This window comes from Pseudorca crassidens, chromosome 7 (genome assembly GCF_039906515.1).
Source record: "Pseudorca crassidens isolate mPseCra1 chromosome 7, mPseCra1.hap1, whole genome shotgun sequence".
NCBI lineage: Eukaryota > Metazoa > Chordata > Mammalia > Artiodactyla > Delphinidae > Pseudorca > Pseudorca crassidens.
This window is the reverse complement of record NC_090302.1, coordinates 51,330,289-51,350,857: the sequence shown is the minus strand read 5'-3', so window position 1 is coordinate 51,350,857 and position 20,569 is coordinate 51,330,289. Positions and strand designations below refer to the sequence as shown.

The 20,569-nt window shown below is 40.8% G+C and overlaps 1 protein-coding gene across 1 annotated transcript in view; it reads right to left on the bottom strand.

Moving 5' to 3' along the window:
* Positions 1-20,569, bottom strand: part of DOCK8 (dedicator of cytokinesis 8) — a 221,854-nt gene that overhangs the window by 33,960 nt on the left and 167,325 nt on the right. Inside the window, exons 27-34 of the mRNA XM_067744237.1 lie at positions 19,999-20,154; positions 18,041-18,180; positions 12,220-12,389; positions 8,722-8,864; positions 6,649-6,831; positions 6,186-6,318; positions 5,132-5,219; positions 177-273 (exon numbers count right to left, since the gene is read on the bottom strand). Of these exons, the coding sequence (XP_067600338.1) occupies positions 177-273; positions 5,132-5,219; positions 6,186-6,318; positions 6,649-6,831; positions 8,722-8,864; positions 12,220-12,389; positions 18,041-18,180; positions 19,999-20,154 (1,110 nt within the window). The remainder of the gene's footprint in view (positions 1-176; positions 274-5,131; positions 5,220-6,185; positions 6,319-6,648; positions 6,832-8,721; positions 8,865-12,219; positions 12,390-18,040; positions 18,181-19,998; positions 20,155-20,569) is intronic.

Genomic DNA, 20,569 nt, shown 5'->3' with positions numbered 1-20,569 from the left:
GTATCACTGGAATTTTTAAGGTGGACACTATTGTAAATGGTAAACTGCCCAATTTCATTTAAACAAAAAGCATTTCATATCTTGTTTATTTCTTTCACAATTTTCTATAAAGAATTCCTTATTAAATTCTAGTAAACATATTCACGTTGAATAGATCAGTTGTTTGTTGTCCTCACCTGGATAATGTTTTCCTGCATATCCAGGATGATTAAATTTGCTTCGGTAGCTAGATTGCCACTGATCAAGGCTTCTTGATCTAACTCTGCTTTTGTTCTAAGAAACAAAAAGAGGTCAAATTAAAGTGCCTATCAAATCTGGCCATTTCCCAGTGATGGTAATCTATATTCTAAGTGTAAAGAAATCTTCTGAAGAGTCAATCTTGAAGTGAAAACAAAGCAGCCGGTTACTGGTAACTAAGGAATATAGGTGCCTTCTGTAACTGGTGTCTGGTTAAAAAGGCTTTCTAGGTAAAGTCTCCAGGCCATCCCCATCCCCCCTACTATGAATAATGATAATTTAAAAAATAACAAAAAGGGTAAAAAAGCAATTATTGGTTATTACTAGCAATTAGGTCAGCCAATCAGATTGGTGCTTAAAGCTTCAGGGTCGGGCTTGCCTGGTGGCGCAGTGGTTGAGAGTCCACCTGCCGATGCAGGGGACACGGGTTCGTGCCCCGGTCCGGGAAGATCCCACATGCCGCGGAGCGGCTGGGCCCGTGAGCCATGGCTGCTGAGCCTGTGCGTCCGGAGCCTGTGCTCCACAACGGGAGAGGCCACAACAGTGAGAGGCCCGCGTACCGCAAAAAAAAAAAAAAAAAAAAAAGCTTCAGGGTCATTCTTGCGTTTCACCCATGAGAACCATCTCCTGATCTGAGCCAAGAAGCCTCGGCAACAAGCTAGAGGAGGTGAGACTGGGTGTGATGTGAATGTGGCTAATCGCGATGCTGCTTGATTCGGAAAGGATGATGTTTCAGAACTGGGTCAGGGAAGAGTCAGTGTCTTGACTTTCCAAAGACTGCCTTGGGGTTGCACAGTCAAGTATAGGCCTTTTGTCCTTTTCCAATGGGAAGCAAGGTTGCATTCCTGTGGGGCAGGCCATCTAACATCCTGCTGGACGTCAGTGATTATTACCCACGAGGGAATGGGAAATTACCTGGTGCTGCTTCTCTATTAGGTTCCTTTTTAAAGAATCAGAACATTTTATGCATTAATTTATCCATTCTCATAAAATCCAAGTGAAGATGGAAAGAGACATTTTGTATCTCCTGAATATAGTGGCCAGGAAAGGAAAGTGTGAAGAATTAACTTTCCCAAGATGTCCCAGTGGCCAACATGTTGCCATAGGGGTTGGGGCATCCTGATATGAGCTCAAAACTCTTGATCCAGGATAATCACTTAGCTGTGCTTGAGTCCCCTTCACCCAATGATGGGGGCATTGCTATGGCTTACATACCATCAAGGGCTCAGAATAAATATTTCCCTGCATAATTTTATTTATTTATTTTATTTTAATTTAATTTTAATTTTTACTTTTGGTTGTGTTGGGTCTTTGCTGCTCTGTGTGGGCTTTCTCTAGTTGTGGCGAGCGGGGGCAACTCTTCATTGCAGTGCACGGGCTTTTCATTGTGGTGGCTTCTCTTGTTGCAGAGCACGGGCTCTAGGCATGCGGGTTTCAATAGTTGTGGCATGTGGGTTCAGTAGTTGTGGCTCGCAGGCTCTAGAGCGCAGGCTCAGTAGTTGTGGTGCACGGGCTTAGCTGCTCCTCGGCACATGGGATCTTCCCAGACAAGGGTTCGAACTCGTGTCCCCTGCATTGGCAAGCGGATTCTTATCCGCTGCGCCACCAGGGAAGTCCCTTCCCTGTGTTTTAAATGTTTTCACTATGGAGAACAGCATGGAGGTTCCTTAAAAGACTAAAAATAGAACTACCATACAACCCAGCAATCCCACTACTGGGCATATACCCTGAGAAAACCATAATTCAAAAAGAGTCATGTACCACAATGTTCATTGCAGCTCTATTTACAATAGCCAGGACCTGGAAGCAACCTAGGTGTCCATCATCAGATGAATGGATAAAGAAGATCTGGCACATATATACAGTGGGATATTAGCCATAAAAAGAAACAAAATTGAGTTATTTGTAGTGAGGTGGATGGACCTAGAGACTGTCATACAGAGTGAAGTAAGTCAGAAAGAGAAAAACAAATACCGTATGCTAACACATATATATGGAATCTAAAAAAAAAAAAAAAGGTCCTGAAGAACCTAGGGGAAGGATGGGAATAAAGATGCAGACCTACTAGAGAATGGACTTGAGGACATGGGGAGGGGGAAGGGTAAGCTGGGACAAAGTGAGAGAGTGGCACGGACATATATACACTACCAAACATAAAGTAGATAGCTAGTGGGAAGCAGCCGCATAGCACAGGGAGATCAACTTGGTGCTTTGTGACCACCTAGAGGGGTGGGATAGGGAGGGTGGGAGGGAGGGAGACGCAAGAGGGAAGAGATATGGGAACATATGTATATGTATAGCTGATTCACTTTGTCATAAAGCAGAAACTAACACACCATTGTAACGCAATTATACTCCAATAAAGATGTTAAAAAAATTTTTTTTTTAATTAAAAAAAAATGTTTTCACGCTTAGGATAGGCTCTGTGGTCCCAAGCTGCTCTACATTTTTTCCTCATTCTCCAAATGATAATATTTGTGTAAAATAAGTGAAATTTAAAAGCTACTTTTTATTAATTTACTGGAGGTTTAGATTTAGAGCAAAGCTATCCAAAAGAAACACAATGGGGGCCACATGTGTCATTTTCTATTTTGTAGTAGCCACACCAGAAAAAGCCAAAAGAAACAGGTGAAATTAATGTTAATATATTTTATTTAACCCAATATATCAAAAAATAGTTCATGTGTAATCACAATAAAACTTACTAATGAGATATTTTACATTCTTTTATTTGTGCTACGTTCAAAATCTGGCATGTATTTTTCACTTATAGTACTACCTTGGCTATTGTACTGGACAGTGCAGATCTAGAGTGACCTAATCTGGATTTTTTTTTCCAAATTTTTAAATTGTGGTAAAATACACATAACACAAAATTTACCACCTTAACCATTTTTAAGTGTACAGTTAAGTACATTCATATTTGTTGGGCAACCATCACCACTACTAGTTTGATTTTTAAAAAGCCATTTTTTTAAAACGATGGCTCTCAAATTTGACTACACAAGAAACACCTAGGGAGTTTCACCACATACTGATTTCTGAGTCCTGCTGCTGGAGATTCCAAGCTAACTGTCCTGGGGTACACCTGGGAACTGGGAGAGTGTGAAAGCTCCCCAGTTGATTTTAATGTACAGCCCAGGTTGAAAATGACTGCTCTAAAAGAAACAGAGCCAAAATAATTGAAAAGTGACCCGAAAGAAAAAAGGTGAAAGACACCACTATTATAATTACAGAAGTTTTCCAAATAGCTTAATTTAGCAGTTACAATTTTACTATGTTTTCTCTTTTTAAAAAATCACCCCTGAAGATGATCAGAGGAGAATCATTAGCTCTGATTATGAGCAGTCCATCCCGTAGCTCAGGGCTGAGACTTGACCTGGAGCGGTTTGGTGCACCCTGCATGGAAAAGTCTCAGTATTATGTTGTTTCTGCAGCAAAAGGGAAAGGTTTCCCCAAACATCCACTCACACAGCCCAGGCAAACATGCTTTGTTAAGCTCTTCTTTTAATCTCATGGCCTAACCACCCAAGCAGTTCTGTGGCAACTAACTACATACAATATTTCTTTAATTTTGGGGGGGCAGGGGGCGGGTTTCATTGCCTGAACTAGAACTTATGCACTCTCAGAACCAATATCTTATAAATCAGTTCAGGGAACTTAGAACAAGCATAAAATACCCAAACCAAATGGATATTGTTCATAAGACCAACAACTGGGCTGTGCAAGTAACACATACAATAAAAATATTTACCTCCTTAGTGTTTTAAAATAAATTTGACTCCCAAAAGTCCCATAAGTGAGCCAGATTGATTCATTCTTGTGGTAACAACCAAGATAGTAACATATTTATTTACAAAACAACACTGCTACTCAAGTCTGCCCCATCTCCCATCCCTCCTTATGATGGGCGCTTTATACACCATGGGGATACCCTACCTATGCCTTGTCAAGTGTGTGTGTGTGTGGGGGGGTGTCTTTAGCCATATAATGTTTTGCCAGTGAACCCTAGGATTCATTAGGCTACCTGTTGCTAAGAGGAGCAGCTGATATGTGCTATCTATTCAATTTCATTTTAGCACTCATATGTCCAAATTGTTGCACCTATAGCAATACGTATATAGCATATATTGCAATCCAAGCAGGATTTTTCTTCTTTCATTTCATTTTAGCATTGTTTTCTGATAATACATCATAATACAGATCCGTTGTAGGACACACAGCAAAGTATAAAAAGGAAAACATCACTTACACATATTCTCAACACCCAAAGAAAACCATGGTTAATGTTTTGATAAATTTCCCTTCAGTCTTTTAAAAATGTATTTACTATGTGTAGCTGGAGGTTTAAGATTGTACTCTAAAAACAAGTATCTGTTCTGCTTTGTTCACTTAACATTATATCATAAGCATTTCCCATATCATTAAAATGATTTGAAAACATTTAAATGCCAACCTAATATTTCATTACATATTTCCCTATTCTTAAGCATTAAGAATGTTCCAGTTTTTTTACAATTTTATGTAATGCTGACATAAATGTCCCTGAATATACATCTTTGTACACATTTCTGGAGTGTAAATATGGATTGAAATGATGTGGTCCTGGGTACCCTGTCCTGCCTCATCAGCGGCTTTTCTTAAGCTAGCTGAGATTGCTAAATATTAGTTTTCTTTAAATGCTTATCAGTGTGATAAATGTTTAAGGGCTGGAAATCATAACTCTTTATACCTTTGATTATCCCGGGTCCCTGGATGAACTGAATTTACACAGATAATGATGTTTCATTTTCTTACCCTTGGAAGGATGTAGTTGTTTCAGTAATACAAGTAGCCTGGGAAAAATAGTTTTGAACTTTAGGTAAAAGTAGTACAAAGTTGCTGAGTGACTTACTTATCTAGCTTCTCATTAGCTTGCCGCCAATGTGTCTGCTCTTTTCTCCATCTCAAATTTTCATTTAGGCCTGGAAATCGGTCATTCCCTAGGAGTTAAGAAATGCACGACAGGAATTTGATTAGCAGTAGCAAGATAACCAGAAGTTCCGTAACAAGCTCAACTGAGAGGACTCAGCATCACTCCTCTGGCTAATTAGAATCCATGCTGGGTGCTGGTGGGAGACGAAGCCCACAGCCAAGTCTGGGCTGACCTGCTCTTTGATTGACAGGCTAGAGCTTAGAAGAACACCTGCCCCTCTGGAGTGTCAGCAAGCACATTTCTCATGAACACAGGGTTCCGGTGAAATTGGGGGTTCTCCCTGAATTATTGAAAAGGAGAGTGTTTGTGTTGAAAGAGGGTGTCCAACCACCACTGAAAAAGCTCGTCTCCTTCCAAGTTCCCTACCATGGTGTCCCACTGCTAGAAGGAGCTGTCACTCTGCTTTTCTTGAGCACAGTGAATAAGACTGAGGGTGCCTGAACACTTCACTCTATCCTACAGAGAAGAACTCAGCTTTTTGGAGATCATTCCTAATGTGGTGAGATCCCTGAAGGACTGGCACACTCTGAGACCGTTGCGAGGATTGGATCCATTCTAATAGTGCCCTGCATGATCTGAGAAGATGATCTTGGAACCAGAACTATCCAGTAGAACTATCTACATAGACTATTCAAATATCCTGGGGGGAAGTGTCAGCCTTGAGGGAGACACCATTAATCTCATCCTGTGACTCACATTCTTGGACGGGACCTTTTACCACCACCAAGTTTGAAACAGAAGATGCCATTTGAGGACATTTCCAGGGTTCTTGTGATCTCAGGAAAGGAGCTTTCCCTTAGAGGAATGGGGCTAACATCACATACATCTTGCACAGAATCCCAGAAGCTGCTTGTCTCTATTACCATAACATCTTAAGAAAGTGATGGTGTCTACTCATCATGTGGGGAGGACACTCCTTCCCACAAAGGGTACAAAGTTCTGCTGACAGCAGGGAAGGGCCGATCCAACACACCTGGAGCCCGGCAGCGCCGCATCATCTCCCCTCTGGCCCCTTCCCCACGGAGCAAAGCCTCTTCCAGCCTGGCCTTGACATCCCTCGACTTCTGCAGAACTTGGGTACTGACTTTGTCAGAACTCTGTTTTCCCTGGATCGGACAGAAGCAGAAGGACATTAAGTTTGGTTAGATCTCTGTTCAAGGGGAGAATCCTAAAGACAGAACACTTCATGGTGACATCAGCCAGTTTGGACATGTGCTACACAGACACGCCCCGAAGGCTGAAATCCTGTTAACGGGAATGAGGTTCTCTCTGCAGAAGGAAGAGATTCTTTGCCGGTGGAATTATCATAGCTAGATAGGTTATGGATATACAAAGAGGCTATGGACTTTAATACAGAAATAAGACAAAGTTAAGGATGCCCCCACTGCCCAAACAGAGGGGAACAGTGACAAGACAAGATAGAACTTGAGCAATACCTTGTATTCAAAACATGAGACACAGATGAAAAGGAGATCTAAAATCCTGTTTAGTTGCATTGATGGCAGGTCAGCAATCCACTTCCTAAGGAGGCTCTGATCGGCATTTTTCATGATCCAGAGGAAGCAAATCATGAGGTTTCGGGTCGTGTCGGCATTCAGCATGTTGTACTGCTTGTAGGGCTGAAAGCAGGCACATTGGGAGATCGAAGTAGGGCAAGAGGCCGAGCAGCAGACACATTGAAAGGGATGCTATTTCCTAAGACACAGTAACGGTACTTCTCCTTGACGGGGATGTTTCCGGGAGCTCTGCCCTCCTCCAACCGGGGAGGCCATGTTCTTTTGAGCTGGGCGGCTCTGCAAAGGGGCTGGCCCGGGGCAGTATTCTAACCAGGCTTTCAGCCAGGGTGCCCTCTGTTTCAGGAGCAGTGTGGTCTGGTGGTCTGCCCCGGACCTTGACCATGCCCTCCCCCAACCCAATCTCAGTGATACACAGGACCTTCCCAGCTGTGAGATCTTCAAGTATTATATTTCTCCTTCAAGCTGGCGACTGCAGGGTTGGACTTATAGCAGAGAACTACCCTGGCTCGTTTCCCGAAATACCCTAACTGTTCCAGATTTAGCTTCTTTGTCGAGTCCAAAGTATAAGGGTCGTGAACTGCTCAGCAGATTAATCAAGTGCATAATTCAGTGGAGGCCTCTGTAATGGGACTTTAACCACAATTTATGCTCTCCTGGGGGGGGGGAGGTGTAGGGGCTCAGGCTGTTTGCTTTCATACTTTGGCTGCAGTGTTCATTTCAGAGTGCTGAGCACACTTTCTGTCACTCATCCAATCAACACAAAGGACAATATGTGATTCACGTGGCATAGCTAACATCCAACGGAATGTAGTGGTGAAGCTGCAGTGAGGTATTAGTTCGTATGTGAGGGGAATGGTAGGTCTGGATGGGAATGATAAGGCTTACGAAATTATTTTAGTTTTTCTGAGTCCGGCCACAAGAAGTGAAATCTTTAGATGTATTGAGTATACACACAATATTATAACTTCATAGGAAATAACTTCTAAGAGGTGAAGGTTCTTGGGCTTTTGAGTTTCTCTGTTGGAGACAACAATGTAAAAGGCACACACCACCTCAGGCAGCTAATTTTGGTAAGAAGGTAGGAAGGTGGAGGTCATAAAGCACACCATATTTATTCAACTGTAGGATGACTGATGTCAACTCTCCAGTGTTTCTTTTCTCTTTTTTTTACCTCCTGTCCTTCAACTCTCATGGGGGTGTGAGGGGAATGGGGGAGTGCTGGAGGGAAGAGAAGAAAGTCACCCAGCAAAGCAGAATTAGGTTGAGAGGCTGCCTTCCCGGGAAAGAACTGAGCTGAGTTCTCTGCAGATATGAACGCTACACTGAAATGCAAAGTTAAATTAAGCTGGAGGATGCAGCACTGTCTTGACAAAAGGATTGTCAGAGCTCAGCAAGGAACAGAGGTAGATCCCACCTCAAGTGAATCAGAGGTTGTATTCCTGCACGAGCCCCTCTTCAAGCCCATAGCGTCTGTGCAAAAGAACAGAGCCAAACAACTCTGCTTAGGCTCTCTGGGGACCTAGAAAAGCTGAAGAAGCTTAAGACACACCCTACCAAGTGACCGGCCTCCTTCAATCTTTTTTTTTAAGGCAGACACAGAATGAATAATATACGCATAGAATAAACACAGTGCCAGCCTCCCACCTGAGGGAGCCTAGGTTTGATCTCCTTTGCAATATCTCAGGTTTTCCAAGTTCACCTTTCTTGGTTTTCTGAGCCTTGAACTTGGCACCATTGAAACTGCCTGAATTTGATCTGTGAGTCTCTTGCTGTTGCCAGAACGCTGCCTGACTGTGTGCTGCCTCAACTGTGCCATCTCCCTTTCCAACTGCTAGCCTCACAATGATTCCTTCTAGCGTCAAGCAATGAGGCAGAAATCTCACTGCCTGCTCTATGCTGGGTTCTGGTGGGTGAATTTAGGAACAAGCCCATTAAAGGATGGGAAAAGACACAAAATGAAAAATAAACGGGAGAAATTGTACACCAACATACCAGGGAAGACAGCATTGTTCCACTTGTCTTCAAAGTAAAATTCCCAGCTATGGCTAGTGCCACATTCTGGTTAATTGCACTGGTCCCTTCTTGCTCTTCATCTGAGCCATTGGTACGATTTTTTCCACTGCGGGCATCTGCAGCTGCAATTAAAATACTATTGGTCTTACCATATGATCCAGCAATCATGTTCCTTGGTATTTACCCAAAGGACTTGAAAACTTATGTCCACACAAAAATCTGCACATGGCTGCTTATAGCAGCTTTATTCATAATTGCCACAACTTGGAAGCAACCAAGATGTCCTTCAGTAGGTAAATGGGTGAATAAACTGTGGCACATCCGGACAATGTGCTAAAAAGAAATGAGCTGTTAAGCCATGAAAAGGCGAGGAGGAAACTTAAACGCATATTCATAAGTGAAAGAAACCCATCTGAAAAGGCTACATACTGTGTGATTCCAACTACACGACATTCTGGAAAAGGCAAGACTATAGAGACAGTAAGAAGTTCAGTGGTTGCCAGGGGTTGGGGGAAGGGAGGGATGAATAGGCAGAGCACAGAAGAATTTTAGGGCAGAGAAACTAATTTGTATGATACTACAATGCTGGATACGTATCATTATACACTTGTCCAAACCCTTAGAATGTACAACACCAGGAGTGAAACCTAATGTAAATTATGAATTTGGGGTGATTACGATGTCTCAGTGTAGGTTTATCTACTGTAACAAATGCACCCCTCTGGCGGGGGATGCTGGTAATGGGGAGGCTGTGCATGTGTGCAGGCAGGGGGTGTATGGGAAACCTCTGGACCTTCCTCTCAATTTTGCTATAAACCCAAAACTGCTCTAAAAAATAAAGTCTTAAAAAAATCTTTCTTGCCATCAAGCCAAAGATGGTATTACCCTATGTTCCCTACCCACTGCCCCATGTGTGACTGACACTTAGTTACTAAGGTCAGCACAGTCATTTTAAACCTGAAATTTAGCATTATTTATCTGCTACAGGAAAACAGCATCTATTTATCATCTATCTATTCCTGTTTAGCATCTATAGGAAAAAGTAGGCAGTCTAATAAAAGAGAGAACATGTCCAGCACAAGATTAGGCTAGAAGTTAATTTTTCAAACTGAAAAAAAATTTCAAAGCTTTCATAACACTTTTCTATAATATGATATTTTTACTTCATTCGTATATTCAAATAATGACCAAATAGAAAGGAACCTATAATTACAGAATTAAACAGTACCTTATAGAATAACAAGCTATTAACACAAATTCAGCAATAATTTATTAAAATTTGAATGTTTGAAATAAATGTTAATTTATTGTATCCGTGTAATATAGATGTATCTATATTTATACATAGGTCTAGATGTATGCAAACAAAATAAGGACCCACCATTTAAAAGGCTCGTTTTAAGACCATTATGAATCATACACACAGAAAGTATTAATATTTGTTTAAGCAGTTTTGAGAAAAGTGTGTTAAAACACGTATGACTGATCCATTAAAAACCTGTAATTTTATTAGACCTGTCAACATTATAGTATTTTGACTTTCAATTTTTCATAAAAACTAGTGTCAACAGTATTTTCACCTGCCAAACTTATAAAAACAGAACTCAATTTTTAAAAATAATAATTCACTGTTGTTTTTAAGTCAGTTGAGTTTTTAAACAAATGGTGAAATGAAGAGATGTGGCAATTATTCAAGACCTGATAACTTTATCAGGATTAATGTGAGCATACGTTCTCATTTCCCCTAAATGTGCACAGGGTCATGGTTACAAGACAAGGCGAGGAGAGGATAGAAACATTTGCTGCCAAAATGCTTTTATAGAAGTTCTCTCATTTCACCTTTATCACAACCCTAAGATATAGGCATTGTTATCACATTTTTACAACCGAGGAACGGAAGGGAAGGCATTAAAAGGCTGAGGAACTTTCCAAAGGTCATATATAGTAATAAATAGGCTGGAATTTGAATTCAGTTGTATCTTTTTAAAAAAATATACTGTATTCTTATTAGTATCAATTGAAAGATTTCATATGTAACAGATGCACTATATTACATCTAATAATAGAATACTTATACTGTTTTCCCACTTGTCAGCTACATCATGACTATAAAGTTCAGTGCACACGTAAAGAAACCATTGAGACTTAAAAGGCTCAAAGACCAAGTGCTGAAAAGTTTTGATTCCCAAGTCACTGATTTGGAAAATTCTAATCAACAAGGAAGCTTAGGATAATGCATGCTAATGTGATTCCCTGCTTTGGGAACAAACAAATCACAGGTCTTCAAGTGAAACTTTCTTGAAAGGTCCAGGCAAAATCCTAGAAATGGTCTGCAAGTCACCTGCCATGCTCTGAATCGCATCTTTAAATCTTGAAGACAACTCTGTTCTCCGTTTGCCCTCCAGTCAGGCACTGCTACCGGAAGCTCCACGCACCTCACCCTGCAGCCGGCTCATCTCTTGTGCCAAGCTTGCTTCTGTAATTTCCCTGCCCATTTTTTTCCTCATTCTATGAGCTAAAGAATTGTCACCACAAGGATTTTAGAAATAATTTAGTCACATAGGACACTTTGCATTTGCAGGAAGCAAGAAAACATGGATGGTTCTAAGATTCTGAGCATCATTGCTTCCAAGGATGCTGGGCTCAATAAGCGTTCCTCGGGATCCTCCCTCAGTTGAGAGAACAAGCAAGGTAATGTTTAAGAACTTCCCTTTGCTGAGGAAAAAGCAAGAACCACTCTGAAGTGGCCAGAATTGTGTGTGTGTGAGTGTGTGTTGTGGGGAGGGTAGGCAGATGGGCTTGTCTTTCTAAGGTCTCAGGTAAGATGCTCTTTTTTGGGAGAGGGTAGTTTTGTTTGTCTACATTCCCTAATCCACACAGTAACATGCAAATAAACCCAGGAGGTACACAAAGGCCTTTCAGACAATCTATCCTTTCCTCTTGTGGCCAAGTGGGAGATACTGACTTTCAACCTTAGAATGAGCCTCTTAGTGCCAAGGGCAAAATTCCTCTGCCGCGGCAGAATCTCCTAAGCGTGTCAGATACAATGCCTTTTTTTTTTTTTTGCATGGTACAAGTGTTTAGACTCATTTGAGTCTGCTTCTTTCCTTCAAAGCTCATAAAAGAAAAAAAAGAAAAAAGGAACAACTTTATTTCAAGGCATTAGAGCACGGATCTCCAAAAGAAATAATTCTGTTATTATCTTATCCTTTGTGGTGTATGGTCTATAATGTTCATCATATACCAGCAGACCAACGAGTGAATGAATAAACAAACAATTTCTAAATGAAAAACATATACAGGTCTATGTGCCTTAAAAAAAAATACACTCGTTGGGGCCTATGTTAAAAAAGTCGGTGTTGGGAATTGCTCACACAAGCATGTCAACACTGGAGCTAGTAACAGAAACCTCATTTTAGTGGGGCATTTGGCAAGCGCTCCCAACAATCAAAAGAAGGAGACAGAAGGCATTGTTACCTGTAAAGTCACAGAGCTGAGGCAAAGCATCCAAAATGATACCAACCAAAGGCAGGTAGAGGGCAGCAACTTTGACCTTCACCTCCGGTTTGACACAACGCGGGTCCAGGTCGTGAGAACTGAGCAGGCTGTGGATGGCACTGACAGCTTTCCTTTGCACTTTGCTGATCCTATTGGCACCACACAAAAAGTCAAAGGTTAGAGTGAAGCGAGGTTGACCAGAATGCTCCTAAACAATGGGGTGACGACGTGAAAACCAAGCAAAGCAGGGTAGAGGCATACAGAATCCAGAGACAAACTGCCTGTGTTCTAGTCCTGGCTCTGCTGTTAGCATGATGTTTAAAGTGCACCATGTTGTAGAATCAGTACTTCATTCCTTTTTATTGTTGAATAATATTCCATTGCATAGTCAGATCACATTTTATTTATGCATTCATCAATTCATGGACATTTGGGTTGTTTCTATTTTTGGGCTATTATGAATTATGAATGCTGCTATGAATATTTGTGTGTAAGTTTTTGTGTGGTTATAGGTTTTTTATTTCTCTTGGGTATCTACCTGAGGGTGGAATTACTGGATCATCTGGTAACTCTATATTTAACCTTTAGAGGAACCACCAACCTGTTCTCAACAGTGGCTACATCACTTTACATTCCCACTAGCAGTATAGGAAGGTTCTATTTTCTCTTTGCCAACACTTGTTATTATCTATCTTTTGTATTACAGCCATCCTAGTGGGTATGAAGGTGCTAGGAACTGAATGTTTGTGACCTGCCTCCCAAATTCATATGTTGAAACCTAAGCCCTAATGTGATGGTGTTTGGAGGTGGGGCCTTTGGGAAGGCTTTAGGTCATGACAGCGGAGCCCTCATGAATGAGATAAGTGCCTTTATAAAAGAGACCCCAGAGAGCTCCCTTGCCCCCTTCTGCCATGGGGGTGACACAGCAAGAAGATGGCCATCTGTGAACTAGGGCGTGGGTCCTCACAAGACACTGAATCTGCCAGCTCTTGATCTTGAACTTCCCAGCCTCCAGAACTGTGAGAAATAAATTTCTGTGGTTTATAAGCCACCTATTCTAAAAATATTCTATGATATTTTTGTTATAGCAGCCGAAAGGAACTAAGACAGAAGGGGTATTTAACTAGTTTTGATATACATTTCCCTGATGGCTAATTACGTTGAAAACCTTTTCACGTACTTATTGGTCACAGCTTCGTTGGAGAAATGTCTATTCTGATCCTTTGCCCTTTAAAAAACTGAGTTATCTGTTCTTTTATTATTGAGTTGTAAGATTTTAAAAATATATTTTAGATACAAATCCCTTATTAGATCTATGATTTGCAAATATTTTCTCCCATTCTGTTTGGTGTCTTTTCACTTTCTTAATGATGTCCTATAAAGCATAGACGTTTCCATTTTAATGAAGTCTAACTTATCTCTTTTGCTGGGTGTATTTTTTATGTCAGATCTAAGAAACTACTGCCTAATCAAATTTCATGAAGATTACCCTTAAGATTTCATCTAAGAGTTTTATAGTTTTAACACTTACAATTAGGTCTTTCATCCATTTTGAGTTAACTTTTGTATATGGTGTGAGATAGGGGTCCAACTTCATTCTTTTGGATGTGGATATCCAGTTTTCCCAGCACCATTTGTTGAAAACACTATTTTTTTGCCATTGATTTTTTTCGCACTCTTGTTGAAAAATCAGTTGACTATAAATGTAAGGATTCATTTATAGACTCAATTCAATTTCGTTAATTTACACAAATCTATCTTTATGTCAGAACCACACAGTCTTGACTACTTTTGCTTTGTAGAAGTTTTGAAATTGGGACATGTGAGTCCTCCAATTTTGTTCTTCTTTTGCAAGATTGTTTTGGCTATATTGGAGTCCCTCGAATTTCCACATGAATTTTAGTATCAGCCTGTCAATTTCTGTAAGGGCCAGCTGGAATGTTGAGAGGAATTGCACTGAATTTGTAGATCAATTTAGGGAGTATTGCCATCTTAACAATATTAAATTTTCTGATCCATGAATACGTCATGCCTCTTGATTTATTTAGATCTATTTCTTTCTAAAGTGTTTTGTAGTTTTCATTGTACAAGTCTTGTACTTCTTTTGTTAAATTTATTCCTAAGAATTTTACTCTTTTGATGCTACTTTAAGTGGACTTTTTCTTTTAATTTCATATTGTTCATTTCAGGAGTACAGAAATACAGTTAGTTTTTGTATATTGATCTTATACCCTGCAACCCTGCTGAACTCACTTATTACCCTTTTTTTTTTTTTAACAGTAGGTCCTTGTTGGTTATTTTAAATATAGCAGTATGTACATGTCAATCCCAAACTCCCAGTCTATCCCTCCCTCCCACCCTTCCCCCCGGTAACCATAAGTTCATTCTCTAAGTCCGTGAGTCGCTTATTACATTTAATAGTTCTTTTAGTGGGTTCTTTAGGATTTTCTATAAACAAATCATGTCAGCTGTGAATAGAGATAGCTTTACTTCTTCCTTTCTGATATGGATGCCTTTTATTTCATTTTTTTGTCTAACTTCTCTGAGTAGAACTTCCAGTACAATGTTGAATAGAAGAAGCAAGAGTGGACATTGTCTTGCTCCTGACCTTAGAAAGAAAGTATTCAGTTTTTCACCAATAAGTATGATGTTAGCTGTGGGTTTTTCACAGATGCCTTTATCAGGTTGGGGAAATTCTCATATATTCCTAAAGGGTGTGTGAAGTTTTTTTTTTCAGGAAGAGTTAACGGATTTTGTCAAATGCTTTTTTTCAAACTTTTAATTTTATATTGGAGTATAGTTGATTAACAATGTTGTGATAGTTTCAGGTGTACAGCAAAGTGATTCAGTTATACTTATACATGTATGTCTATTCTTTTTCAACTTCTTTTCCCATTTAGGTTGTTACATAATATTGAGCAGAGTTCCCTGTGCTATATAGTAGGTCCTTGTTGGTTATCCATTTTAAATATAGCAGTGTGTACATGTCAATCCCAAACTCCCCAGCTATCCCTTCCCCCAACCCTTCCCCCCTAGTAACCACAAGTTGGTTCTCTAAGTCTGGGAGTCTGTTTCTGTTTTGTAAATAAGTTCATTTGTATCATTTCTTTTTAGATTTTGCATATAAGCAATATCATACGATATTTCTCTTTCTCTGTCTGACTTACTTCACTCAGTATTTATTCACCTATTGAGATGACTGAGTGGGTTTTATCCTTTATTCTCCTCATATAATGTATTGCATCATTGATTTTCAGATGCTAAACCAATCTTGCATTCCTGGGATAAATCCTACCTAGCCATGGTGTACAATCCTTTTTATATGTTGTTGGGTGCAGTCTGCCAGTATTTTTTGAGGATATTTATATCAATATCCATATTTGTCTGCAGTTCTCTCCTGATGTCTTTGTCTGCTTTTGCCATCAGGGTAATGCTGCTTTTATAGGATGAGCTGGGACTGATGAGCTGGTGTTCTCTCCTCTTCTATTTTTTTGGAAGAGTGTGTGAAGGATTGGAATTAATTCTTTAAACATTTGGTAGCATAACACAAAGATGCTAGATAATTTCCACATTCTTGAAAACCACTACGGATTTAATGATATGTGGATGTTTGTGGCTACCCCCAGGTAAGGGGGGCTCCAGAGAGATCCATTAGAAACTAGACCTGTGGCTCCTTTTCAGGAGTTCAGGTACTGAGATGTGTCCCACTGGCCTTGCGCCTCATATGGGCAGGTGTTAGTGAGTCTACTAATTACATTGGCAGCAAAAGGAAGTACTGATCAAAAGGAAATATTGTCAAAGGATAAGATGTTTCTGAGATTTTCACCCACATGGTAAAGTCCGTGATGGTATTTTTAATGACTCTCCAGGAGAGTAACTGACAACACCGTGATCAGGGATTACTGTGTCGCCAAAGGAGTGGCACTCTTAATTAATTTCCTCTGGGGGGGGTAGAAAAGGTACCTTGTGTGTATTTGTGTGTGTGTACACGTGTGAACAATGTACCTACCTGATTGAACATAATCACATCATGGCTTCTGAACATACTCTACTCTGTTGCTAGTATTTAAAATAACAGCAACAATTTTAGGAGGAATCAAAACAGATGTAAAGGCTGTTTCCTTAGACATTTCACTAGAAGAGAAATGGAAAATAGAAAGTACCGTTTATGTAAATACTAAAGAGCACTTTTAGAAATCACGTGAATCCATGCTATTAAAGGACAATTAAGACAAAGCGTGTGTGTGTGTGTGTGCGTGCATGTGTGTGTGTGTGTGTGTGTGTATGAAGGCAATTTTCTTTGTGCGTAAGCCTCCTTCTCAGCGCCTTTCAGCATATTTGTCAGGGCACTTTGTGTTGCTGTGGAAATTCATGTTAGCTACAGAGTAGAAAGTTCTATTGAGAAAATTGAGAGGAGTTTAGTTAGGGTTGAGAGAAGACGATGAAATTGAAGCCTTGGAAAATGAAGCTCTCTAAGGATACACTTGACACCTGAATTTCTGGAAGGAGGCAGAATTCTGAGCTAAGAACATCAGACTTCCCACAACCACCTGCTGGGCGACAGAGACCTACATTCACTTAGGCAGTATCAGGATGGGCAAAGCGCTTAGGACACATTTGTTATTGAAGTTACACAATCTTGTGCTCCTGCAATTGTTTCATACAAGGATGTCCTGTTTTTGCCACAAAATTATAAGCACTTCGAGAGAACTTGAGAGTTTCCAATCAGACAAGAATCTATAACATACAGCCATGCTGCCGTTAGTCAGCGTACTCTATTCCAGTGTCCTCTATTAGCAGAGGAAGGAAGAACGTAGGCATTGTAGGAGTAGGTTCCCAGGCAGGGAGGTGATGTGGTATAGGAGGGTGGGTCCTGAGGAGGGACTCTCAAGACCACGGCTCTAGACTTGGCTGTGCTATGTAACTTTTGGCAAGTTCCTTCAGTTCTGTGGGCCTCATGTGAACACCAAAAGGGCTGAACCTAAATTATTTTCCAATCCTAAGGCTCCTTGGATTTGAGCCCCTGAATGGTGAGCTCTCTGGGGGCAAGGGATTTTGTCTGTTTTGTGCATTGAAATATCTCTGATATATTCCAACACTCAACTATGTCTGCCCCATGGTAGGCATTCAGTAATTGCTGAATGGAACGTGTAGTGTTGTGGAAGGCATTGTCTGCTTCTGTCCAGTCAGGTCTGATCCTTTGGGCTTATGGAGCAGAGGAAAAGAAGGAAAGAACAGAAGTCCCAGTTCATTGACTTCAAGTCCAGATATTGCCACGTGCCTACAGGTGATCAGGTTTATAAGCAGTGAAGCAGTGAAAGAACGTGTAAGCCCTGGACCTGTGGCATCTCTCTTAGACTGGGAAGGTCTTTTTGCAAGAAACCGAATCTGGACGCGGGGCAACTACCTTCTCATCGGTGGCCACTTCCTTTGTTAGCACTGATCCAAATGGCACCTGGCTGCTGCCTCTGTGCGCACACATCACCCAAGGCACGCACTAAAAACAGTGCTCCTGCTTCTAAGGAGCTCACGAATCAGCATCCCTGGGAAACCTAGTAGAATTGGAAACTTCCTCTCAAAGAATAGGAGGTTGAAAAGAGATATTTTATGGTTTCTCTCCCTACCCCGTGCCTTTCCACATTCCTATAGCAGCATTTTCTCTAAACGTGTCTGCTTCTACTCTTTGGAACTGGTGAATGGCGGAGATTTTCGCCAAGCAAGAGAGGCTGAACCGCAAACTTTAGTAAGGAGCAGCTTTTTTTTTTTCCTTTGTGTTCCATTATAAATGTCTGAAACATACCCTTCCCCTTCGGCATCCAGGGCAGCGGCCAGCTCGGTAAAGAGAAGCCCAGCGAGGAAGTGCTGCTGGCGGTACTCTGGTGTCAGATCAAACATGCTGGCAATCTTCTGGTCCTGGAAACTGGAGCAGGAGCTGGAGTTCTACAGAAATGCAAGGAGCAGTTCTATGAGTGACAAGAACTGGAATTAAAATCATGATGGCTAGTGTTTATTGAGCACATGCTATGGCCAGGCTCTGTAGGCACGATGCAGTGAAGCAGGTACCACTTGTGTCCCCATGTGACAGATGAAGAAACTGAGACTCAGAGCGTTCACTCTGCGTTCCCAGCAAAGAGGACTGAAATCCTAGGATCACATCTGGACAGGGAAATGGGGACTCTATCCAATGCTATGGCTGTGAGCAGGTGATTCCTCTGTAACCAACTGCCCCCTTTATTTAAGGCTCCTGTTACACTTCTGAAGATGGCTTACATACATTCTCTGAATTTTGCTGGCCTGGAAACCAGAAGCAGCGTCAGGCAGGGAAGTGTCAGATTGACCAGTCCTGGGCAATTCCTGTGTTCTTATCTTGGGGTCATACTTTATATATCACTAGGAGAATCCAAAATGTCTCTGGAAAACCTTTCCGGTTTGGTGAGGCTGGGGCAGTCAGAAGGGGAATGTGGGAGAGGACCCAGGGCAGAGCTGGCACGTCTGGAACAGCTGCTTGTCAGTGAGCTCTTTCCCAGTTCACAGGAAGATGGTCATGCAGTGCACATCTGGATCATGTCATTTGGCATGAATAGCTAAGAGTTTTAAAAAATTATTAAGACAAGCCTTCTCCTTTGGGCTAGTATTCAAGGAACATGCATCAGAAAGAAAAGCTAAGAAGAAAAAATCTTGCCTGCTGCTCTGAGCTACTGATTTGTTCCCTATAAATGGAATGTGACTATTAAACAGCATTTCTTTAAAGTTTTTCTAGAGGACACTAGTCCCCCGAATCATCGATGGAGGAAAAAAAAGATTTCCAGAGTCCAGTCATATTGGGAATCACTGCTTATCATACACAGCCTCCCATTTCCTCTCCTACCCCACAGGCATTTATAATTTATATGAACAAGTTAGAGACACTTGGATGTCCTACTGCAAAGAAACCTGTTAACACAGGGTTTTCAAAATGGATTTGTCTTTGGAATTCTGTATTTGCATAATACCTCTTAACATCCTGTAGAATCTGGGGCCCACCAAACTTAACCTGCAAAATATTGTTCTACAAAAAAAGATTGGCCATGTCAGTCAAAGCCTCATCTCTAAATTTTAATACAACTGTTACTCTTCTGGGCTGATGAAGAAAAAGACTTGTTGGAAATACACTCTCTATAAAACAGAACATTGATTAGTTTACAATGAGATCTTTTCAGTGTTTCAAGAGCTAAATTATCTGGAATATGATTCAAGGAGGAATCATCTCATGCCGAATTCCATTCTAAAGCAGAAACAGCAGAAAGTTCTAGGATCGTTCAAAGATATAGTATCCATGTTAAAAACCACTACTAGATCATTTGGGAATCAATATAAAGGAAGCTGTCATTTCTTAAATTTTATGGTGTTGAGGTTTAGGAAAAGGGAAGTGAGCAAAGAAGACTGTCAAGCTAGAGTGGAAAGATGACTTTCAGACAAAAGGAAGATCTGTGACTTTTCTATGAATTACACATTTTTCGTAGTGCATATGGATTCCTTTTGCTCTACTTGACCTCAGCAGGGATCCTTGGACCTAGGAAGAAAACAATCACGTAGCTTGTAAATGATTAGTCAGATGGCACAACTACGGGCATACTTGTGTGCATCTGGATCAACTGATCTGGCTTGAATAGCTCAATTTTTCTTCTAATTAAGAAGACCAATCTTTACAGGAATAAATGACTAAACTAAGCTATTTCAATGAAATAGCTTAAACAATTTTTCCAGATAGCCGATTACCTGGGAAGATATGGAGGGACAGGGAGACGCTGGAGCAGTATCAGTATTCATAAAGAAGAGGTTCAGATTGAGGTAATGTTCGTGGCTGCAGAGAATTCTCAGGAACTCTAGCCTCATGGAAATGAGCATTGGAAGGTTGTTGAGCTTGGCTGACAGCTGGGAAGAAAAATGAGGAGAGAAAAGAGGTGTTTAAGGTGAATGGAGTTGAGGTTGACAGACACAAAAATATCCTTTCTCCCCAGATTAAGGCAATCAATCGAATAAAAACGAATGGGACAGGGCAACAGATGGCAAAGTCTGCATTACCAGGAGGCCCAGTAAATTTTCATCCATTACTGTTCCCTTTAATGATTCTAGTCTAACAGCTGTCTGAAATGAGGATGCTTACTGCGACTCCCACCCTTGTCAAATCTCTAAGACCGTGGCAAGCCTGTGTTAAAAATAATCTGGAGGTATGTCTTCAGTGTAACACGATATAATTTCACAAAAATCCCACTGTGTCTGAGAAACTAAATGAAAGGAGTTGACCCTACATGGGGTCACACAAAACTAATGGAATAGGACTAGATGA